Genomic DNA, 26,527 nt, shown 5'->3' on the forward strand with positions numbered 1-26,527 from the left:
GCATAAACCTAATTAGATCACAATTGATGTGTAAGTTTATATTAGTCAACAGTTGGACAGGTTTGATTAAGAGTGATATCTGAGTTATTACGAGTGTTAGCTATGTCATAAGGAGTGTAATTTGTGTCATTATGAGTGTCATTCGTGTCATGATGAGTGTCATCTGTGTCATTAGGCGTGTCATTTAAGAGTATCATCTGTGTCATTAAGAGTGTCATCCGTGCAGACTAATAATATATTTAATTCTTTCAAACTTTGTTTTTTTATGTATGCAAGTCAGATGAGCGGTATCAGGTCCACATGGCTCTCTTACTCAGTAAGGTTTCAAAAGAATATACAACGGCTGAACCTACGATTTTCCCCCTAGACTATTGAGCTACAGAGTCTATCGTTTAATTCCCCAAGTATTATCATGTACACTAAAAGTAGTTATATTATTATTATTATTATTATTATTATTATTATTATTATTATTATTATTATCGCTTACCCTTTATACGTATAATATAATTTCAGGTGATATGGCGAAAAACGTCAGAGCCCAATCCCCTTACTATAGGCGTCATGACGTATGGACCGGACGATCGGTTTCAAGTCCAGTCAGGTCTGGGAAAGGAAGACTGGAATCTTCTGATAAAAAATATACAACCTAGTGACGCGGGGATTTACGAGTGTCAAGTTAGCTCTAAGGAAAAACGAATAAGACGTTTAGTTTACGTCAAAGTTTTAGGTATGTCAATAAGGGAATGGCCAATATACACAAATCAAGTTGTAATCTGATAATAAGGAGGTTTTATTTAAGGGAAGGGGGTTGGAGTAACAAACTAAAAATTTGTAGGGTATAATTTATGTGCAAAAGCAATTGTAAGATATAATTTACCTTTTTTAAGGTATGATATTCTGAGTAATGGTATTGATGTTTTACTGGGTAATGGTATTGATGTTTTAACCTCTCCGGTGGCCAAGTCGCAGTGGGAGATTCGAACCTTGGCCGAGTCATATCGAATTTTTTTTTTTTTAAAATGGCACTAACAGCTGCCTCGCTAGATACTCAGCATTAACAGGTTAGTTTTATTACTAGTCGGCCTGGTGTCGGGATAATGTCACTGGGTGGGACACATCATTCCACATGTCTGCAGCATGAAACCCCAGTGCTAGACATCACTTTAAACTGCCACACCGCAGCTGAAAAATTGTTAAAACCACGTTAAAAAACCAAATAAATAAATAAATAATATTTAGTGCTTTTTGCACTCCACCATTAGTTTTTCAAAATACAGGAATTAATCAATACTTTATTTTATTTTCAGAAAAACAGCAAAAGGATGAAGGTATGTATTGCTCATTTTTGCTTCGTCTGGCATGAGACAAATGAAAATATATCCTCCTTTCTTTAACGGATACAAACTATATTTGCCTTTCTTACTTCTAGGATCCAGATAAAAGAACTGAAACAAGAATTCAAAGAAAACCACTCAAATATATGTATTGTGTCATTTCTAAGCTTACAACACACGCAGATGGAACCGGCGGCGTCTAAACAATTCTCCAAGGTCGTTCTTGGAAGTTGTACAGCTAATCAAACGTAGTTTTCTCATGATGGTGATAAAGCCTATAGCATTTCCTTGGCATAAATTGGCTGTATCAATGTTCCCAATAGAGACATTTTTATTTTTTGTTGTTTTTCATTTGTATTTTTGTATTTTTCTGTTCTTCCTTATTTAAAAAGTTCCACAAAAGGAATTGAATAGGAATCCGATGGTAAAACTTATCTGCTGGGTAAATGATCCCTGGAAGAAAATTTATACTGACACAATTTCTTTTTTATGTCATCAAATTAATTTTACATACGATCGCCTAGAAGCAATAGCAATTCAATCAGAAATTCGACTTTAAACAGACAGTTTTACGTTGTTGCTAGAGTAAAGGTCACAAATTTTAGTTCTTAGAACTTATTTTGTCTCTTCAGTTTGAAGTCCTCGATGATTTAAAGTCAAGCAAATTCTTTCAATTTTAACAACAAAGCCATGATTTTAAAAATTAGGTTGGAAACCCGTCTTACGTGCATTGTATTAACGTTCGCATTTCATGCAAACCTATGCGACTGGTACTGTATTCACATTCGCATTCTATGTAAACTTCGGTTACGGTATTGTATTCACGTTCGCATTCCATGCAAACCCATGTCACTGGTACTGTATTCACTTTGCATTCAATGAAAACTCGTGTTATTGGCATAGTACTCACATTCATATTTGATGGAAACAGCCCCAATTACGGATTTTTGTTTTCTTTCACGTTCGCATTATAATGATAGGTATGAAGAGGAGTGTTTCATCCATTGTTGAATTAGATAGATAGATAGATAGATAGATAGATACAGACAGACAGACAGATAGATAGATAGATAGACAGATTAACAAGTGAAGTAATAAATTAATTAATTAAAGTACCTGTATCATATTAAATGACGTTGGTGACGCTTTCACTAAGGCAAATCGTGACAGATTCATTACTATTTAGTATAAAATGTCTACATACAAGTTACGTTAATAAAGACTGTAAGATAGTAAGACAGACAGACAGACAATCATCCTGGCAGACTGACAAGCATAATTACATGACGGAGAAACATAATGGACAAACGGACAGATGCACACCATTTACGTAATAAAATTGCTGGCGTTGTTATTTTCTACCTCCATTAAACAGGTCTTTGAAACAAACAAATAAATTTTAAGACAAGGTTAAATCTCCTTTTCAGAAATCAAGATAGCGGGAACTTCAAAAGTGGAGAAAGGAGACACAATAAGAATAATTTGTAATGCAACAGGTGGTACTTTCACACCTGAGGAACTTGACTGGCTCAAAGACGGAAATAAATTGGTCGCTGATAAGTCGGAAAAAATAGTCATATCAAAACATATATCGTTGTTGAGTATGACGATAAGTAGTGTATTAACTATAAAACATGCGTCCGTTGATGACGCAGGAACGTATGTATGTCGAACGTCTGACATCTTGGTGACGGAGATGAGAGTGAAAATAATAGGTATGTATAGTCGTTACATTTAGACAGCTGAATATGAGTCTACCATAGTTGCTTTTTAGCAATAGCTACTCACGTTCGAATAGTAGAGACCCATATATTTTGTTGTATAATCAACCAAACTAGTTGATTTTGTACTGTTCATTTCCATAACGTCTTCAAACAAACAGCGTAAGTAGTAATATCATCCACTGAAGCCTCAATGAATGTTGATAGCTTCAAGGGGAATTTAATATGAGGAGGCTGATAGCCTCAAAAGGGAATTTACGATGGGCAGATTGATAGTTTCAAAAGAGTTGATATCCTCAGGGGCGCTGATAGCCCCAAAAGGGTTAATATCCTCAAAAGGGGTTGATGGGTTCAAAGGGGAATGCTAAAGGGTTTTAAGTTTAAGTTTTAAAAAATAAACATACACAAACACACAAAGACACATATTTGTGTTTGAACCATTCCTCATTTAGTCTGATAGTTAGTGTATGGAAGCTAGACAAAAAGGTTGGTACGGGGTGGTATAGGTGGTGTGATGGATAACATTTTTTTAATGTGATGGATAGTATGTTTGAGAGATTTGATTTATTTTTCTTAAACTTTAAGGTAGCACATTTTGTTTTGGATAGTGTGTGTGTATGGACTGTTGGACGGTGATTTTTTTGCTGTGATGGATTGTATATTTTGTTGGATTATATGTAGTTTGTTTGAACCCTTCCCTGTCTAGTAGGATAGTTGGTGTGTGATAACTGAAAAGTATGTTTCATCTACGTTTTGGGGTGTTTGTGCATGTTTATGCTTTCAAAAAATAAACTTAAAACATTTTACCATTCCCATTTGACCCCATCTGCGACTATCTGCCCTGTTGCAGCTATCAACTATCAGCCTCTCCCATATGTAATTCCCCTTGAGGCAGTTAGTCTCCCCATGTTGAATTCTCTTTTGAGTCTATTAGCCTCCCCCATATTAAATTGCCCTTGAGACTCTAGTGGCCTTATTACTACTAGCGTAGACTTGATTTGCTGGCAGAGCTGTGTATAATGTGTTCACATTTATTTTTGCGTTATAGGCTTGTAAATACTGTACATTTTGCCTCGATGGATCAGTGATTAGTCTTTTCTCTGTTGGGTTCGTATTATGAGTAAGTACATACAGTTATTATGTCTTTATATGCATGTTTATCGCATGCACTTCGTTCACGTATAGAAAAACAAGTAAATGGTGGTATTCCAGAAATCTTAATTCCAGTACTCTCCGTTTGCTTCCCGGTCTAAAATTACTGGACCAGTACGAATAGAGAATATTATTTTATAAACTAAACATTACTGGACCAGACAGAATGGAGACGTTTATTTTACGTACAAACATTACTGGCCCAGTCCGAATAGGGAATATTATTTTACAAACTAAACATTATTTGACCAATCAGAATAGAGAATATTATTTTACAAAGTAAACATTACTAGACCAATCAGACTATGAGGACAATAATGAACACAAAAGGTAAACAGTTAGTTTTTGTAACTCAGCATAAATAATGGTACAATATTGCAAGTGAAGTAGCCAATGTATATAAATCTCTTATTATGTTGGAAGGCACAAGTATATTATTAAAAGTTATTTTCTTTCTTTATAGCATCAGTACAATATATGTGATTTTCCTACAATGAATATAATCTACGGTACATGATACACTTTATGTATAAAACTAGGATATATGTAAATCACAATGCGAAAGCAGGGGTGCTACCTCTGAAGCTTTACGTGGGGGTGTGGGTGGGATTTTGGGTGATTTTATTTTATAGCGTGGACGACATTACGGTATAAGACATCGGTGTGATTCATATTTTAAAATTATAAGGTGGCGCTCTACACTTTCAAATTTCATAGAGGATTAGCTTTCTAAATAGAAAACAAGAATTTCCCCTTGATTTCCTTCCTTGTTATCCTTGATTTTCAAAAGAGTTTTATATCATTTGGATTTGTAAAAAAAAAAAATTTTATTTCGCTTTATGTTGGTGCATGTTTGATGGGTGGAATTTGGGTTCAAAAGTATCCAGTTTGGTCTTATTTCAGATGTGCACTATCAAATAAACGCTAGCTCTGTTTGGTCATTTTTACAGCCATAAATTCTTTTAGACAACAAACCAATAACCTTTTTCCTACCTCTCAAATATTTTGTAATTCATCCATTACACTTGCAAAAGTTGTTATAATCTACTCTGACAAAATTCATCTTCTCTATTTTAATAACTTCTAAAAAAAATATATTTTGGACATATCCAGTCCGATATTTAGAGAAAATGGAAGCAGCAACATTAGTCGGCGGTGTGTTAAGATCATTTATATTTTCCAGAATTACAATATGTAAAGATATTTCAGCCACAATACATAAAAGTGGAATAGAGGAATGCCAACATTCTCTGTACTGTGCATGTTTCAAATGTAAAAAAACTTCACCTTCTACCGGTCATTTTCAGAAGAAAGTAATATATGTGGAGCGCTACCTTACGTGATTTCGACAAATAAGTTCCGCTACAACACACAAAACGTGATGTCAAACACAGGTTAAAATCACAACGTGATTTCGGTTTGCATACTATCTCAGAGTACACAGAGAAGGCTCATACACTGTTCCATTGTAACGTCATTTTAATATAAAAAAAACAGTAACCTAAAACACAAAATAGTACTAAATATATATCAAACTCTTCCAATCTATTGGCAAATTAAATATATACTGAAATGGGATGAAATGAAAGGTTAAATAGATCATAATAGAGACTTCGATACTTAATTTACGAGTACAAAAGATGAGAAAAATACAAATTCCTGTAATGCTGTTTCAAACAAGAAAGTATTAAGGAGGAGGATTTGACATAATTAAATAGATTCACCACAAACTACTTACCGTTATTCTCGCTTATGCGTCGGATTCAACTGCAAACTGCACAGACCCAGATCTACCGTCTCCTAATGCGCCGTTAGTTATGGGCCTGTTTAGTTTGCTAGGAGTAAAACTTAGAACAAACAACATAGATCCTAATGAGCATGAGCATTATGCTAGGACAGATCAGGATCTTTGTTGTTTGCGGTTTGACGCGGCTTATAAGCAAGTACACACGGTTGAGATTCATTTATAAGAATTGTAAATAAGTACAAATGTAATAGCGACAATAATAAAGGATTGTATCAATTTGTAATGGTATTGGGCCTATTTAAGGAATATCAGCAATGGATGAAAGTAACTATTTGGCACTGTAAAAGCTTATGTACACATGGGTGAGGTCGGATAGGTATGTTAGACTGGAGACTGTCATTGAAACGTAGCACAGGGAACAAATTTTGTGTTTGATTCAGGATCGAATGGATAGCCAGTGTAGGATACAGAGCAGCGGAAAGGTGTGTTATGAGCGTGGTACTCTATGTATGATCCGAGCAGCTGTGTTTTGAACTTTTTGAAGTTTCTGAAGTAGATATTGAGATGAACCTGACAGAAATGAGTTACAATAGTCCAGTCTTGAAAGTACTAATAAACACACAAGTGTTTTAGTGGCATCAACTGAAAGATGTTTGCGAATGGACCTGACGCGTGTCAGCTCTAGATATGCAGTCTTGCATATGTTCATGCCATGTTGGTGCAATGTGAGAGTACTGTCCAGAGTAACACCTAGGTTTCGTACTGAATGTGTGAATTTAATGTTGATGCTGCTGATATATAATGTTTGAGGTAAAGGATGCGAATGAGAAAGTCTTTGTGTTGTGATCAGAATGGCCTCACTTGTATCATCATTCATCTGCATCTTGTTACATGTCATCCATGATTTCACATCGGTAATGCACCTCTCTACACCTTGAATGGTAGCATCAATTTCAGTTGGGTGGCTAGATTTGTATATTTGGGTGTCGTCAGCGTACAATTGGTAAGACACTGGCTGATGATCTATCACACTTGAGAGCGGCTGAATGTAGAGAATGAACAGAACAGGACCAAGAACAGACCCCTCTCGAACACCACAACATATATTAACTGGGCTGGAGTGTATTCCATTTGCAGACACAATTTGTGTCCTCTTGACCAAGTAGGACCTTAACCACATTAAGGCTGCATCATGAATGCCAAATACATGCTGGAGACGGTGAAGTAATATATCATGGTCTATTGTGTCAAATGCTGCAGAAAGATTAAGGAGGGTGAGGACTGTAATCTTTCCGCTATCCAAAGCAGAGAAAATGTCATTAACTTCTTTTAGAAGATTAGTTTCAGTACTTTGGCAAGGGCGATGTGCAGATTGTACATTGTTAAAAAGACTGTTTGAATTCAGATGAGATACAAGCTGGGATAGAACAACATTTTCTAAGATTTTTTTATATAACTGGGAGATTAGAAACTGTGCGGTAGTTCTTTAAATCGTTATGGTCGAGTGTTGATTTCTTCAGCAGGGGCTTTACAATGGCAGTTTTGAAAAATGATGGGAATTCCCCTGATGAGAGAGAGGTATTAATAACATCAGTTAGTGAAGGCAATACTGGATCTAAGCACTCAAGCAGCAGTGAAGTTGGAATTGGATCAAGTTCATATGTCTTTGGTGCACTCGTCATCACGATTGTACACACTAAAGAGATAGAGACAGTTTCAAATGCTGCTAATGGTTGCCGCTGAAATTCTGTACCCCAACTGTATGGTGACGACGAGTCAATATAAATTGTGTTGTCAAGCTTATCTCTAATGGTTTGTACTTTGTCAAGGAAGAACTTTGCAAACAGGTCCGGAAGGTCGACTAGAGAGAAGGTAGTTGGAAGTGGTGTACATTTGTTCCTTGATATTAGCTTGTTAGTAATCTCGAAGAGCTCTTTGCAGCTGGAACTTTCCATGATATTAGTACTGTAGTGGGCTGATTTCGCTGCATGGGCTATGTTTGTGACGTTCTCCTTAGCGGCTTCATAGATTTGCTTATGAATAGTGAGTCTGGTGGAAAGCCAAAACCTTTCAGCTTTACGGTGGTCTCTTTTAGCAGTGCGAAACTGATCCCTAACACTGCTATACTTAGAGAACACTTTTGAATTAATACTCTGTACTTGGTGGCTGGGGCATGTTTGTCGAGCAATGAACGCAGGCAATTATCGAGTTGTTCTGCTGTAGAAGGTAGGCAAGTTGTTAGGTTTGCTTGGATGTCATGCATTAGTTTGGTTCTATTTATCATACGGAGGTTTCTCTTAGTAGCAAATAAAGGTGCAGGGTTAGGGACTGATACGTCAAGATGGCATATAATGCAGAGATGATCTGATGCAAGTTTGTGGGATACCAGGGAGGAAGGTAGAATATTATCATCAGGACTATGAAGAATACAGTCTAAAATGTGACCATGTGTATGCCTGGGTTGGTTAACTCACTGTTTGAGGTTGAAAACATTAATGGAATCTAGGAGCTTTGATGTGTATAGGTTTCCAGGACAGTCAGAGTGAAAGTTGAAATCTCCAAGAATAATCAGGTTGCCACCTATCGAATTTCCATACTCCAGAGATTCGTAAACTGCTCCAAAAAGAGAGATTCGGACAGTTTGTTTATTTCTACTAGGATGAGGGCCGTATAGGCAGACAAATGGACTGACCTTTGTTACAGCGTAAGTGTGGTTTGGACTAGTTCAAATGATGTGTGTTAAATATGAAAATTATCCTGCGGTTAAGACGTTTGATCATAGAGTTCTTTGTGATGACAGCAATTCCACCTCCGCGAGAAGGTCACGACTTGATGAAGTAACCGCTGCGTGTTAGATCCGCGTACTTGGGCTCATCGTCTGATGTTTTAGCCCTGTTTTTGACAGGAAAAAGACGTCGAGATTCTGATTGTTGATGAAATTAACTATTTATGTGCGCTTTTCCGGTGGTCCTACTGATTGGGTATTGAATAATGCAATACGCAGAGGTATCTCTTGGCTAGTTGACACAAAGGTTGACGGTTTAATAGGGATTTTAGTTAGGCAAATATTTCTGAGAAAGACATTTTTTTCCAAAATAATGAATAATAGTAGTAAACATATCTAAACCTAATAAAAAGACAGAGATATCATTTACAAAGAAGACAATTAATTACGATGACATTATGTTTGCCAATTTTAAAAAATAACAAAACATTAACAAAATAATTTTATGACAGATATATACTGTGTTAGCGTAATAGAAATTACTAATATACAAATTTTACCATGACAAAATGAACTATTGACTGATTCGGACTCACTTTTTTATTTTGAGTATGATTAGGACGTTTGAGACCACCAACAGGACAACAAAATTAGATTACCAAAAACTAATAAAATTGTTTCTAGATTTTCAAACGCGTGTTGAATTGAGTTCCCATTAAACGTATGTGCATTAAGGTTAAACATATATTCATTCAAGGCCGAATAAAAGGAAAAGAAAAGTGCGAATGAGACTAAAATGTGTCATCAAAACGAATTTGCAATTTCATCACAATCATCATTAGCAGATGATAAATTTATTAACATTTTAAAAGTATACAAATATAATAAGCAAAGTCGATATGTGTAAGTATGACGACAAGCCACTCTTTACATGATTTTTCTCCCCATGTGACTGCATAATACATACCTAAAACATAACTGAATTTAATGAATTGTTTTCAATGCTCAGCTGAGTGTCCAAAACAAAATAAAAATACATTTTGTGAATATCCACATTTTCATTTTTGTTCATTTGAAGGTGAATACCTTTTTCAACCTTATCTACCTTATGACAATACCAAGTAGCATGTCACGTGTACTCCTTCAATCGTGCCATATTCTATGACTGTAGATGTAAAACTATGAACATTTATTTTAATAATTTCTGACTGTTTTTACTGTCCATCAAAGAAATAATGTTAGACGTTAGCGAATTGGCACCTCTGTTGGAAACCTTGGGTAATAACCCATGTTTGTAACACATTTAATCACGGAGATTTCATTGTATCGCAAAATCTAAATACTTTTCCGGATTACTTTATCCACTCTTTTTACAGGGTATAAACGATCTTTAAAACTCCTTTTCAGAGAATAACGTGTGCAAGTTTTTAACTTTGAATTGGCTTCTAAGTCAATATGTTCTCATAAGTGATGTAGACATGTGAAACCAATTATGTTTCCGTTTGTCAATTACCGACTGAGCAAGTAATTCAGAGGTAATAGTATCGTACTAAAGAAAACCATTTTCCAGTTTGTTTCTTTGTTTGCATCCTCTTTCACTTCAGAGTCTTTTGCAAGCGATACGTTAAATCTGAAAGCATGCGGACAATGATTTCTCAATTTCTGAAGGATAAAAACATCATGAGCTTTTATCCATAGTTCGCAAACTGTAAATACAAGTACAAACGTGTTGTTATATTTGTCCTGATCTCAACGTTCTCAATTATTATTCATAATAACTTCCTGAATTAATTTCTTCTCAGCGAATCTAGTAACCGTACATCCTTTTATGTCATGATATTGTGATCACTCAACTGGGAAAGATCATCATAACCAGAGAATATGGTGATGTCTTTCGCTAGCATTATATACAAAATTGTTTATCACTATGTTGTTAGCATCTCTTTAGTCGTTTATATCAAACAACATTTCCTGGTAAGATCAATATATTTGAACTTAACTTCAACTGGTATCAGTAAGTTCTGCTCAGCTTTATTGTTGTTCGATGAGTATGCGATACGAAGATGTAGTGGAATGGGGTATTTAACTCCCGATTTTCCAGCTAGTAAAGGTTTATATTTATCTTAAGCTGCTATTTTGTTTTTTATACAAAAGTTGTTTCGTTCTTTGCTTTCATTTTCGAAAAACCTGAGCGTAGCATAAACACTGACAATCATTATAATTTTAATGAATTGTTTAAACGTGAAAGATATCCAACAACACTTTCTATGTTCTTTTGTTGCTGAAATTTAACATCCATGTTTTTAGCTTGATTTCATTCACACATGAAAAGTCTTGAATGAAAGAAATGCTAAAATCGTAAACGAATATATATTTGGGCATCTATTTTCTCATCCAAATATTATCGATTTCCGTTTTTTAAAATATGTTTTAATACCCAGTGCAAGACACTTTATTTCTCTCTTGTGTTCGATTCGGATGCGATTTTGTTGCATTTTGTGTAAATTTTTCCACTTAATACAACAGCCGAGTTCTCTCTTTCAGATGGGCATGTACCGTTTCAATTGTTAACTTTTGTTCCAAGTCAGTTAAATCTTCCTCACCGGTTTTGTACTTTTGTTTTTCTCATCAATACACCCTTGTGTTACGCTGATCTTATTAACCAGTTCTCAGTCAGCACACTCTTCAGTATCTGTTTATTGTATTCAACGTGTTGTAAACGTCAATTAATTTAACGTCTTTTATAGTTTTGTTCTTATCACCCAAATCTTTAATTGATAAATAATACGTTACCTTCATGCTTTTAATGACATTTATTTTGATTTTGTTCTCCTCTATTTTTAGGTTTTCTCCTTGAAATCATTTGTTATCGTAATTATGATAAGTGTATCAGAGTTAGCTGCTATCTTGCTTAGTTTTGTTGTGCTTAAATAACTAATTACTTTGTAATTCTCCTATTCATTCTGCTGGAGTTCATTATTCAAATCTCTAACTGTTCCAGTGCTAATTTCAAAACGGTTATATCTTTCCACGGATCTGTTATTTTCTTCAATTCAGTTTCCAAACACTCCAGCTTACTGTTCAACTTTTGTTCAATAGTTTAAATAGTGTTGAATGTCAGGCACTGAATCCGTACATTTTACGGTTTCGAAGGTTTGTAAAACAATATATACGGCCCTGTGTCTCAATATCCACAACTTCAGACCATTGAAAATAAACTCGTTCAGCTTCAGCAAATCAAAGATTTTCCTAACTCTTTCAGTACGATTCATTTCAATAGTTGCTTTGTTTTGTCAACTGTTCATGTCCTGGTATATTTCAAATTTGTAAATTATATAATTAACACTATTTCTCTTGACTAGTGACAAGTAGATACACAGTAAATGTAATAGTATCACGCAAACGTGTGATACGGTTATTGTTCATTTTAGGCCCATGTTAATTGCATGACGCATTGTTGAACTTTAAGCAGTTTAGCAGTTACTGTTTCTATTTTTGGGCTATGGTTGAAAGCTAACATTGGACTTTATAGTATTTGCTTTATACGAAAATCATATGTTGCGGTCATAGCATGAACATACATGTAATTGTCCATTAACATTGTATGAAACAACGTCTCGAAACAATTTGAATAGGCAAGGCCTTTAATAAATACGAATCATGTAATATCGATGACAAGTGTGGTGTCATTGATCTGATCTAGAAAAATGTATAAACGTTTGGATTTTTCAAAACTTCTCCACACTTTGTACCATTCACCATATATCTGTATTGATTTCTGACTATTGAATACTACCAAGTCTGAGTTGTAGTTGATTATGTACACTGTGTAATTATTGCTGCGATTATTGAGAAACTATGACCCGTATTTCAAACCTTTACAAAGTATGCCTTCTTCATTGTTATTATTAGCAGACATTACATCCGTGATTTATTTCAAGTATATTTCATGGTCCTAAACCATCAAGAATGAAAATAGTTCATCTTATAATTCATGTGTTAAAAGACTGTCCTTCTCTGCTATCGGAAATATTTTAAGACCCAAATGGATTCATCAAGTAGATTTCCTTATCAGGAAGACCGAAGACTGAAGATTGACTTTCAATTTACTGTACCGAATGTGGCGTGTACATGAGCACAGTTTTGTCGCGGGACGCAAAAGCAAAATTACGTTGTTTGAGAAACAAATGATCTTCATAGGAAAATATCAAACAGACTTGGTTTCGCATTGTCAATCAAAGGAATTAATTTGTTACATTTGCTATTTATGTTCACAGCCTTTTCTAGACCTTACTAATAACATAATACAGAATGCAAATATAAGTAGAGGAACACGAGAAACAGGTTATTTATTCAGTGACTGAAGTAAATAAGAACTTAATAAATATAAATAATTATTTGTTTCAGTTAGCCCCAGCCAGAGACTTTTAATTATCTGCTACTGTTTTATGTAGCAGGCTATATTGGTTCACCCAATCAACTGTATGCGTATAAATGAATGGTTGGTTGTTTTATGTGTTATGCATATTTAATTTCCATTGTTTGATTGACATTTGTCCATAATTGAATGAATGAGACAATGTGACTAATGTTTTTTTCTTTGTAAACAACATATTACATAGAAAGTTATTATTTATGATTGTAGTTTATATTTCAAGAGTATTATTATTTGTATGGAAACATGTTTACTTAGATTTGAGTTCAGAACACTGGTTTTCCCTTGGGAATTCCTAGCGTACCTGATATTTAACATGTTCTTTACTAAACGTTAAGTAATAGGCTTGATCTTACTGACAGTTTAGAATGTTCTAAATATGAGCGTTTGAACTGATCGTGGTCCTCTTATTGTGTCTTAAGTTTTTATATCAATGCTGTTTATGCTTTAATTACTCTTTTCTACTTTGAAATTGAATCCGTCTTTAAGTTGTGTTCAGTTTTAATTTGAGAGGATTTATTTATTTATTTATTTATTTACATTATTTATTAGAGTTACAATGTACTCTTTGACTTTAGTACTGAATCACTATTTTGGATTATTGTGGATTCATTTAAAGACATCTTGTATTATATCACTGAAATGCATCAAGACTGTTATCGCGTCTACATCATTCCAGGCTATTGGTATTTCAGCACATTTAAGATCAATGTTCATTCGGTAAATCACTAGAATTGATTCGAATATCTATACTTTAGGACTTGTGATAGAAATTGTAGGACTATTTGGGATTATATTCATAATAATGTAAGTTCTTTTTAAATTTTCACTTTGTATTCGAGGCAAAACATTATTTGCTTAATGTAACAAAACTTGTTGGTTTTCAGTCTTTTCTGTTACTTAGATAAATTTCTTTGAACTATTGTACAAAATCTTCGAATGTTTTAGAAAATCTAACTCGCTTTTGTGGGGATTTTTTTTAGTCCCTTATGTTTCAATTTTCAGATAATTGAGAAATATTTAGTGAAACCAACAAGCCTTCACAATGTCATCCAAAGTAGAGAATTTATTTTAAATTTTACCCAGGAAAGGTTAGAAACGTTGAAAAAGGGCGCCTATTCTCCAGTTTGCCAGACAATATGATCTTTCTGAAGCAAAGACTTCTATAAAGACGCAATAAATAAATATAATTTTACTCCAATATTTGATGTAAAAGAACTGTTTAGGATAAAAGTGCTTTTGGTTTGATCAATAAGTCTTCATGTGTCTCTGAAATGAAAGTAAACGAATTTAAATTAGCAAACCAGATAAAATAGAGTTTAGAAAACTTCAGCTTCAAAAAGAAACGATTGAACTCCCAGAGAATTTATATATTTCCTTGGCAAGGTTAGACAAGTTCCGTTTTTTTAAATATATATATATATATATATATATATATATATATATATATATATATATATATATATATATATATATATATATATATATATATATATATTCAATTGTCCTCATTGATTGCATCAGCTGCAGTAATATCAATTGATTAATATTGAGTTTTTTGCATCCACCGTTTTACGTGGAAACATCGAGCAAATTGCTGGTTTTATTTTGATTTATATTGTTTCACATTTAGATTTGAAACATTGTTTAAAGTTTTTCCACTCTATAATCATGTGCAGAATTATTTTCTGTTTCCTTTCCAGCATATCCTTAAACCCCCTCTTATAAAATTATATGTTGTCCCATCAAACTTATCTTTTCAGGTTGTCGCTATTTCAAAATTTATCTGCAGGTCTTACCTATGTATTCTCCATGTTCTGTGTTTGCTTTTTCAGTCCAAGCTTATTTTGAGAACATAACTATCAATGTCAAAATGTATTTATATCCAACGTTGTATTTTCATATTCTCACATGTCAGCAATAACTGCCTTCTAGCGATCATCCACGTTACTAACAAAGATTCCTCTGTTCAAATACTTTTTCTCGCTTGATTTTATAATATGCAGGTAACCTGGCCATTTGACCAATATTTCGATTCAGCATAATGTTTCTTTTTATCTCGTTTATTTTGTTTCCTCATTATCGGTTTAAGCGACTAGACTTTAATGATTGTGGTGCCTATGTATAGAATATTGTTTCCTGCTCATTATTTAAATTTAAATACAAAAATCCGTACAAAACGTTCTGTTTGATAAAATGCCTGACAATATTATCAATAAGACATATTAACAAAACATTTAAAACGGGTTAATTTATTTTCAGCAAAATGCAACGTTTACTAAATTATCTCGAAGGTATGAATGTTTTCAAGTATGGGTAACAGTCTGCCTTCCCAGTTGTTGTAATCAGAGTGATGGTACTTATTTTGATGCTATCATCGTTGATAGTAAGCTGTAATTCTTGTAATTCGGCATCTATTCTGAAACATTGCAATTTGTATTCTAGTGTTTTAAATCAACTTGAACACACTTTATTACCTTACATGTCATTCGTCAACAAGACTAGCTTTGATGACACCTTTATTCTCTCCAAACCTGAAAAGTAACGAGATTGTCTCTAGATAAACGCATGGCTGTTTGCGTGTTAAACTTCTGAAATCGTCATATCGCCTCTGGAACGGTTGAATTCAATACGATGTATTTAATATGTGATAAAAACGTGAACTTATTACCTTGTGTTGCCATTTGTCCTCATCATCTAACTAGTACGTTTTAATAAATGAAATGGTACCCAAGATTATAGATGATCCAGTACTTTTAGACTAGGAGGTAAATAGAGTGTTTGAATTTGAATTTATCATTCACTTAATGGTAATGTGGGTGGTCAAAAATAACATGAAATTTTTGCATTCTTGTATTCTCTTCACTGATTGGCTGCGACCGTTGACATTTCTCTTACCACACCTTCTGGAATATTTTACGATAGTATCAGTATCAACATTTTGGCGGTCATTTCTGGAATTGATTATCCCAGACACATTAGTAAAATAAGGTTACGTATTTCTGAGTATGGCCAATTTAAACCACAGGGGCTCAATGCAAATAAAACTAAAATAATGAGGGCTGAGGACTTGCAACATAGACTGCACCCTACGACACAAATGTTTTAAATGTTAGCTTAGATGTTAACTGTAAATAAACTCATCTCCGTTTAGAAAATGAATATCTAACAACTAGAATGCTTACTGGTGGAATTGACACATTAACAGTATATAATGTATGGCTTTACTAATTTAATACGAGTCAACACATGTTTTCTATCAGATGTTTCATTGATTTGGAAGGGCAATTGTTCTTTCAGGTATAATTTGCATTAAAGAATCTACTTTGAAATCTTCCTGATTATAGGTCATCATGTTTACATTCCTATCTCTATGTATTGCCAATAAGCCAAATTCCTTTATTATATTTTTAAAAAAAACACCTCCGTCATCCTTTTTATTTCATTTTTCAGAGGGAAAAGAAAAAGATAAAAGTAAGTAAAGATATTATTTAAATTCATTCTTTCACGTTTGTAAAATTATGAACGTACAATGTTTATGGATATAAATGCTTTCCTTCCTTATCATAATTATTATTATTTTTAAATACAAGACGGTGGTATGTTGTAACATATAATTTTGTTATCAAAAACTTAACTCACCTGATCACTAAAAAAGTTATATGCAATAAATTACCATTGCTCAATAATCTCCAAATTAAGTGAATTATATCTTTCAAAGAAACAATCCGTGCCTTCTGTAAAACGTTTCAGTTTATTGGTGTATTAATAAAATAGCCATTCTGTCTTATATTTTCAGGAACCATACCTGAAGCCAACAGTTCACAGAGTGGTGCCAAAAGTGACTTTGATTCATTCGAAAACATTGTTTTACCAATATTGTTTCTATTGACGGCATTTTTTGTGGTACAAGTGTGATAGTTTCATTTCCAAATGAACTTACTTTATCAAGATTGTGATAATGTGAATTATAATATAATTTATTTATATAAACTACGCAGGTGTAAATAATCTTGAACATATCAACCTACATATTATATATAGTCACCATATGGTTCTTGTTTCCCTTGATCTTACGCCCTTTTCTAATTGACAATTCTTTGTAAAGGGATACGTTTCATCGTTTCTTTGCAAAAGCTGCATCGGAACAAATTCTCTTGTTCATCAAGAAAGATGCTATGTAGGCATTTTGGGGTTTAGTTGCATATTTCCATTATTTTATTAACAATTGCACTATATTATATGTATGTATGGTTTTTTTTAAACAATACTTCGAATAGTCGAAACGAAATCATTTTGGCGTGATTTTGAGGATTAGAATCATTAGGTCTACACGACATGTCTGGATATATACGTGGCAAAGTGAACGAAATCTGAACCGAGAAAACACTCAGTTTAAACTGGCATTTTGTAATAGCCAATTTTGCAAATGGGGCGCAGGCGCCCCGGTATGTAACTAATCATAACTAATGATTTAAATGCAGCACAATTCCACAAGAAATAAGTATTTTCTTAAATGTAAAACGTACAAATCAAAACTGACATGCAGTGATACGTCTTTTTAATTATTTTATGGCGATCACAAAGTCTCTTTTTCTAAGTTTCTTGCTATTTATCTGAAGGATTTTGTATTTATATATGAGAAATATATACATATGCCAGAACAATATATATTATGGCCCGAATTAACGATGGTTTGAGGATGAACTTGCTATTTATGGATTACTTAATCTCTGCCCTGTAATGGTCCAGCTCCTGAATTTTGCACTGGGTTAAAAAAATTAAGGATAAGATATGCTTCTGATTTCTACACTAGTAGGTCTTGTTATGAAAAAAGTAATGTGTATATCTAAGGACAGGATTAAAGAACCAACAATTTTGTTAAATTTTATTATCCAAAGGACAGGGTTGGTTTTGGATCTGAGAGTACACATCTAGTCCTTAATGCTAACGTGCATCCCATAGAAAATTTGTAGCTTCCTCGGGTTATTTTGTCGCTTCCTGAACTTTAGAAATGTATTATATACTAAATAAAGAAAGCCAGAAACAAAACAAAAACAACACGGATCCAATAAATTCTTTTAGATTTTAAATAATCTTAGTACGCTTTCAAACAATTAAAATTCCTAGAGCCCTGCACAGTGAAAACTCGTTACCGAATTTCAAGGAGAAGCAAAGGTCGTCCTTTGTGCTATTCAAAGTCTGTTTCGTCTGCACACAGATCAATTACTTTGATCAGCTGTCTTCTTGAGACATTTGTTGTTTTCGTTATAGTCATCCGATCAAAAATATCGATTCAAGTATGTCATAGATGTTTTATAATTCTATATACAATTTGATAACTATAAGATAACTCTCTATACAATGATAAAGTTGTAATGCAAAACAACTTTGTCGTCTCCCTTATCCACGCACAAAAAATCTCAGGAGCAGAACCACAGAGGACGGAGACACCACTTCAAAATTTGTCATGAGTACCAGACTCCGGTACCATTCACTGAATTTATTTCATGATTAGCACTGAGCAAGATTATGGGAGGGGAAAAAGTGATGCATATAGTCTGCATTTCTCCAAGACCACTGTGGAATACAAACTGTTCTTCCAATCGACACAAGAGAACTGAGATAAAAAGGCAAGAAAAAATCTACCTCGGAAATAATATTATGTTGGCTTCCGATGCACTTTGTGAAAAAAATGTTTTCGTATTACGTGATGTGAATGGGTATATGATTGTCTGAGAAATTTCCATGAACAATATTGTGTGCTGTTTCATGAATGTAATATCACGTTTCCAATTATATGTCCTACAGATTTCTAAAGAATTTTTCTTACTTATTTTAGTAAAATAAATATATGTTTATAGTTTGTCTCTAAATTGTCTACCTTATTACTTTTCGTAATTTTCTCGTCATGCTGCTGCGAAGTTTTCCACCATATCTCTCGTCATCGTGTTTTAATATCAAGTATGCTCCTATCAGTAAATACGGACATTATGGACTCTATTTTGTAATGAAACTATCACTAGGACTGTATAAATATATTCACTATGCTAGCAATATAAAACTTTGTTGATATGATAATAGTATAAAGCAAACATATTACTCCACTGTACACTATTGTCTAGGAAGAAATGTCTTGAAAGCGATATCTTTTTAATAGGTTAACACCAGAGTCCAGTTTCGTGAAAGTTATTATCTATGATAAAAAGATCATTTGTAAGATCTGTCTTACGATCATTCGTAACATCTTTCTTAAGATCTTTGAAAGGATCTTTCTTAAGATCGTTCTTAAGACAGGTCTTGCGAACTTCATAAAGTGTATCGTAAGCTGTTTCACAAAGCTTTCTTAGTAAAATCATATCTCATGAATGATTTTATAAAACAACTTGAAATTTATAACAACAATGTTTATTGATGACAGTTCCTAATGGTCAATGTAACTAAACGTAACTTATAGTGGCTATAAAACAAATTGGTTTATTAATATGTCCTGTTCGGAAAAGTAGTATCATATTTTACTTTCGTAAAATTAAAATTACTATTTTCACAAGGAAACACAAGTCCCTATTATGTTAGCCCTGTACAGTCTTTGCTGGGAACATGGACAGCTACCTAGACATTTATAAATATACAATTTCCATCAGCTTAATTGTCAACACAAACCGAATATAAGAACTGCATATATCTGCAAATATAAATTGTAGTTATGTTATTTTAAGTTTTAGAGGCATGGCCAATGGTTGTATATTTATATCCTAAAATAACAATATATACAGCATGTAAGAACAATATAAGAGAAAGAAAATCAAAAATGAGATCGTATTCTAAGCCTGTTTAATTATGATGACAGATGAGAATGATCATCATGATGATGACGACCACGACGAAGACAATTTCTTTGGGACATGTGTCACGTCAAAAGTAGACAGGCAGGATTTTACGCGTGGTGGGTGAAAATCGCAATTTCTAATTATACATCTTGTAGACAACGTTGGAGAAATTATCAATAGTACATTTTGTCGTCACCATCACTGTCGCCGTCGTCATCATCATTTCCACCGCGTTCTTTAGATGTTTGGTTACGAATCTATCTGCTTTCATTCGCTGTCTTTATGAATAATATAGTATGCTCGGTTATATCTGAAATTTTTTGGGAGGTTCTTAATGTTTGCCACTAAATTCTTATTAATGCTTTCTTAGATTCGTAATATTTGCCGGCAGATTCTTAATGCATGCACGTTGGATTACTAAACTTAAAGCTTATGTGGATATGTCTTGTGAGCCACTTCCTTCTTACGATAGGTTCGTGCAACTTGTCGCTGTTTTCAGTGTTGCAGTTTGTATTAATTTCCGAGAACGATGGGATTATTTATAATTACATTATGTAGATGCCTCTAAAATGCAACCTTTCAAGATGTCAGTTCAATTCTAACATGAAAAATAAAAACTGACTTGTTTTTACGCTGACACTGTACCACGACAAGCAAGCTTAATACTCAGTACTCCTGTAAAAACGTTACGCTGTTAAGTCATGCCAAGCATAAGTCAAACGGGCCTAAGCAAGAGGTAGCTGTTTTACACGATCAATGAAATTCTTTATAAGCATAGTTAGATATATAAAAAGTGTGAATATAAAAAGTGTGATCCAGAGGGTGACCGATTCCATCCACTACAGATCCATAATGAAGTATTATTTTTCTCACACTTCTAACTATAATCGTAGATTTCAAACAAAATGGTGCTCAGTCGGTACAGATAAAGCGTATAGAGGGGGCAATGTTTGGCTTGCAATACTTGGAAACTACGTTAAATCGCAGATAGACTAGTTACTACTGAAATGAAAGCAATATAATAATTTCAGACAAACAATGAAATTATTTTCTATACCACATTCATAAAATATTGACTATATCTTTTATTCCAAATTCATTAGATATTGACTAAGTCCAAAACTTTTTAAAGCTAATATGAAACAGCCCTATAAATATACAAGATGTACATATACAATGTTTTCACACACCATAGTGAGTAAGTACTCTAATGACTACAGATCATATTATTGAGTAATCTGAACTTTAAATATTCGTGTTTAAGGGATCAACTCAGAAATTAATAGTAATATTTTGAAATTTTGTCGAAAGTTTTGAAAAATAAAAAATAAACAATAAAATTGTTTATTCTTTTGGCAGTTCATGAAATATGTTTACCTCTTTCTAATTATAATAATGTAACCGAGTTACTTGTATCAGTTAATGTATTTGAAGTGAAATGTTCAATATACAAGAGTAATGAAGATTCAGAAGGCAGTAGCACGAAATTTTAAGCAATGGCTTTTGTGCTTTCGTGACATATGTATGCAAGAGTTTATAGGCTAACGTTTAAATGGATGATTTCTAAACACTTAGTCCTGTTTATAAAACTGGATCTAGTGGTCTACTAAACTGTATGGTTTCCAAACTTAGACTGGGTATAGTAGTGTAAAAGAGTGTATTACTTCCAAACTTAGACTGGGTCTGGTGGTGTAGAAGAATGTATTGAATCCAAAACTAAAGATAAACGTGCTTCTCAGAAAAGCGGACGAGGATTGGTGCTCTTAAGCTGGGACATAACTTTTAACCTTTGGGAATGAATGCACGTAGGTCACAACGCTTAGAGTCTGGAAAATTAAAAAAGAAATGTATGCTTTTATAAACTGCCCAATCTTTGTTGACTATTTTCTGCCTGTGTATTATTAAAACTAGTAGTAGTAGTAGTAGTAGTAATATTAGCATTGATGTTGATATTGTTGAAACTTATTTTGTTTATTTGTTTATTTATTATATTTTTTATCTTTTATTATTTTTAATTAAATTTCGACGCATGTGCATGCTTCTGCCACTACGACAATGGACAAAATGGAGGCTAGAAAAATGTTTTACTCAATTTACATTTGGGGTTTAGGGCTTGCAAGCAGCTCTATTTTACAGAAAACTATTCAACAAATGCAACTGTAAAGGAAGGAAAATAAAGATGTTGTGACTGAGAAAACCTTTAATAGGTACTCATTTTAGATATCGCAGAATGAAATATTTTCCCGTCATCATTTACTACAAGTTTCCTCGTATTTATCTTGTGTAATGTGAATAGCAGAGAATTATATTTTTCATATGAAAAATAAATAATTTCATAGATCAAGATGCTTTTGTGATTTTTCTCGCATTTCAGTCATCATCACGAGCACGGTGGCTCAATGATTAGTATTGAAGTCCTTGTGATTAGATCATCAGAATTCTGTTTTCTGAGATATTGAAATGCTTTTGACTCGATTTTGACTGTTTAGTTTTTTTCTGCAGGAAAGTAATTACAGTATGGTATGCTCCACAAATTAAATTTCTCTGGTCTAGCAGACTTTTGCGTGACTCTTAGAGATCAAAGGAAGATATTGTAGAAATGACCAACTCAGAGGACATTTTGCACAGCCGTCCACCCCCCTCCTTCGTAAAAAAACCATTGGAGCAGGATGAAGCAAAGACTGTTACACCCTTTTCTCAATTTCCTTTTTAATTACACCTTTCTATTAAAGGCGTTAAGCTGCTTGTGTCCGTATGTAATATATATGTACCTGTTGCAAAAATACGAGAGAGCAATTTCTCGGTATGTGATTACAAATCAATGATCGAGCAATTAAGCTTGGCAATATTTTAAAATGCATGACAACAAATATTGTCAAATTGTTTTATGCAAGTAAGCAAGTCATCCTTTAGAATTTATGACATGAGATATGGTAAAGTTTTCTGGTGATGCTGATGTATTTGTATCTTGACAGTGGAGCACCTGCGCATATCAATTACAAGAGAGTCATTCCATTATTTTGGCAATTAAATGTTACATGTATTTAAATATAACGTCAGCTTCAACGCTGAGGTCATGTTTTGCATGCATTGAAATAATCATGTAATAGGAAAGTCCGAAGAGATGACCTAACATAGAATTTCCTTTGTTCACATAGGATTAAATTTAGCACTTGCTTAAATCTACGAATAAATGTATTTCTTAACAATTTTGAACTTGCATATAGAAAATACAAATTCATTTCATTTATCACAAAACGATCGAAAGGTACATCTTTTCTGAAAAATGATTTTACACGTCATCCTAAAATAAAGCAAGAGGAAGTGGCGAAAGATTATTAGTATGTTGTATACCCTGTCGATACTTAAGAAAAGTAGAAATTTATGTTTTCGGTTACATGAGATATGATATTATTATATATTTTTATATAGTTGTTCGTCTCCATTAAATAGCAAATACAGTAATGTTATTGACCAAACACCTATTCTTTTGACATTATCAATAACATTTTAGACCTCTCTCCAACTGATTCCATTGCAAGTCGTACAGTATTCACAGGGCAGAAAATAGTATCCAGTGCCTAACGAGACTTTATAAAGCCAAAGTGTGATTCTGATATCAAATTAAATTGAATTATATACGTCTTAAATGAAAAGTAAAGATTGAAATAACTATTTCCAAAAATGAAAACAAAGTTGGTTACAAAGTTTCTAGATCATCTATAAATTCAACATACCATTGAATACAAGTCTGAGAATTCAAAATAACCAAGTATCTAAGATGATGCCGATTGCATACATACATACATACATACATACATACATACATACATACATACATGCATACATACATACATGCATGCATATACACATTACACAAACATACATACACACACACGTTATATATATATATATATATATATATATATATATATATATATATATATATATATATATATATATATATATATATACTGGTATGCACAGAATCTATCTCTGGAACATGTGCTTAAGCAAATTATTTAAATTTGCCATTTAAGAAGACATGCATCTGACTTATTGGTTACAATTTTATGGCCAATTAGGCTCGGATGAATTTGAAATTATTGAGCATACCTTTTCAGTCTAATTAAACCAACCGTAATCATGCACCTCTCCAGACAACTTAAAAACTTAGGCTAGTACGTGATATATGATAGGTCTGGACAATGATTCAATGAAAATAGTAAGATATTATTGGACGTAGGTTGTGCCCACGTACAACAAATCAAACAAAATGATCAGCGTATTAATTCAAATTAAACGAAATAATCAACGTAATAATTTAGATACCAAATCTTTCCTAACGCCAGCCAAACAAGGCAACTTTCCGTGTACTACTGTACCACTTTCTTGAACACTGCATACAAATGCCAACACCACCATGATACGAGACCTTGCTACTGAACAGTCTCCTTCAAACTGGATTATCAGATATATGCGCCTGATCTTTGTATGCTACAAATGAAACACAGAAATGCCATCATGCTATTGAAATATGTTTATTACTTGAAAATGACTAGTTGAGAAGGAACAAAGGAACACTCGATATCAACGATACAGAGTGTTCGTTTTTTAAGAGAGTTTTATTGGTGAGTTGTCCAACTGGGGTATTTTTACATCATCGCATTATTTGATGATAACACTTTTATGCAATGGGATGATAAAATACACGTATTTCTAACAGCATTTTAATTCAGAAAGGAGCACAAAATCTGAATAGGTAAATGATGGCTACATAAAAAACAGGATAGAGAAAATAACACGAAAATTGGAGCGAAATAAAACTATTTCGTTCTAAAGGGAAATCTCGTTACCGGCAACGATGTCGCTATCCGAAACGCCAACCAAATAAAACAGTTAACTATGTATTGATATAAATATGTAACATTCTAAGGTTTGATTGACTTAAGCACAAAAGCGAATAACTTGCCGATAACTATATTACGACAATAAATATAACCTACTCCGCATATACCTGTATATATCTCTTCAAAATGTCGTTGATGCTAAGCGACAGTGTTTCTCACTTCAGGAGGACGACAGCAAGGCTCTCCGATACAGCAAAGTGCCACCCTTATTGATATCTATATCACAAGTATTTTTTATAATATAGCTTCTATCTGAGTAATTTATGTTTTAAACAATATTCTTATAATTGGCATTCTAACAGTATAGAATGCATCGTAAAATTAATGTCACGTTGCGTGTGTAGAGTACATGTATCATGTAGTAATATTTCCATTGATAAATCAAGGTCGAATTGCTAAAATAATTCAGCATCCTTTTTTTTCAGTCTAAATAGACCACGAGCGTTGAATCCGGGTCAGGATATTATCACATGATTCTAGGGGAACATCTGTATTCTATATATGTCATGACTGCCCTATCTGGTGATTGACTACACTATACAAAGTCAGCTGTTGATTGATAAGATATTAGTAATATAAAATAATTTAACTGTTTGGTAATCTTTACTAATAATTCAGATTTGTTTATTTGATGCGCATTAATTGACTTTAAAAAGGAATTATAGCATGACGTTCTTATTCTACAGCTATGTATCAGTCTTGTGAAAATACCACGGGATTTTAATTTATTCATTTATTGTTTGTTGAAATTGCAGAGATTTAACCATTTATTTTAAACAGAGAGTACCTTACTGGATAATTGTGAAACATTCATGGACTTAGATCTGTATTATGGTAAATGGATAATAGTGAAACATTCAGTGATATTTGTGCCATTCAACTTTCATTGGATAAACCTGGACGTACATACCTCTGGATATTAGAACAGTGTTTCTTCTGTGGAGCTTGCAGATAAGAACCTTATAATTTTCATTTCGAATATTTTTGGAGCGTTACCGAATTAGTATGAAATAGAATTTGTATTTAGGAAATTCTAGAACTTCATGCCATTCTGTATGGCTTTTGTTAATTCTTTTCTTTGACTTTAAATTTTAGGAAAATATAACTTTAAATTTCGGATTAGAGAATACTTGGATTAGAGAATACTTCTATGGTTTCACCTTTTCTCCTTAAGCAGGTTAAGCTCTAGGACGTAATACCACATATATATATATATATATATATATATATATATATATATATATATATATATATATATATATATATATATATATATATATATATATATATATATATATTGAGAGCGGAAACATATACAAAATATATATGTTTAGAATGTTCAAAGAACAGATCCAGGAATCATTTTAGTATAGCACTATTTGAACTATAAGGTAAGTAAAATCCAACTATACAGTTACGTTGACGTGTATAAAGTTTATTGTAAGCAAGGCACTATATCTACTGTCACAAGTTTGAACCAGCTGCTACGAAGAAATGAATATGCTGATACTTTCATGCATTATTGACATGTCACCCAGTCTCAACAGAAAGGCTCAAACAATAAATTGTTGGAATCCAGTAGCACAAGTACCATGAGAAAATTATCATGATTTGATAGACGATAATATTTTTAAAAATTATATGGACCAGAAAAACGAGCGTAAAAGTCA

At 33.2% G+C, this 26,527-nt stretch overlaps 1 protein-coding gene across 1 annotated transcript in view; it reads left to right on the forward strand.

Moving 5' to 3' along the window:
* Positions 1–22,291, forward strand: part of LOC149800881 (lachesin-like) — a 199,126-nt gene extending 176,835 nt beyond the window's left edge. The window contains exons 3-7 of the mRNA XM_089954908.1: positions 517–730; positions 1,311–1,331; positions 2,765–3,052; positions 16,571–16,591; positions 16,917–22,291. Of these exons, the coding sequence (XP_089811034.1) occupies positions 517–730; positions 1,311–1,331; positions 2,765–3,052; positions 16,571–16,591; positions 16,917–17,035 (663 nt within the window). The 3' untranslated portion in view covers positions 17,036–22,291. The remainder of the gene's footprint in view (positions 1–516; positions 731–1,310; positions 1,332–2,764; positions 3,053–16,570; positions 16,592–16,916) is intronic.
* Positions 22,292–26,527: the final 4,236 nt, after the last annotated feature.

This window comes from Sinohyriopsis cumingii, chromosome 4 (assembly GCF_028554795.1).
Source record: "Sinohyriopsis cumingii isolate HCF-2022 chromosome 4, ASM2855479v2, whole genome shotgun sequence".
NCBI classification, from domain to species: domain Eukaryota; kingdom Metazoa; phylum Mollusca; class Bivalvia; order Unionida; family Unionidae; genus Sinohyriopsis; species Sinohyriopsis cumingii.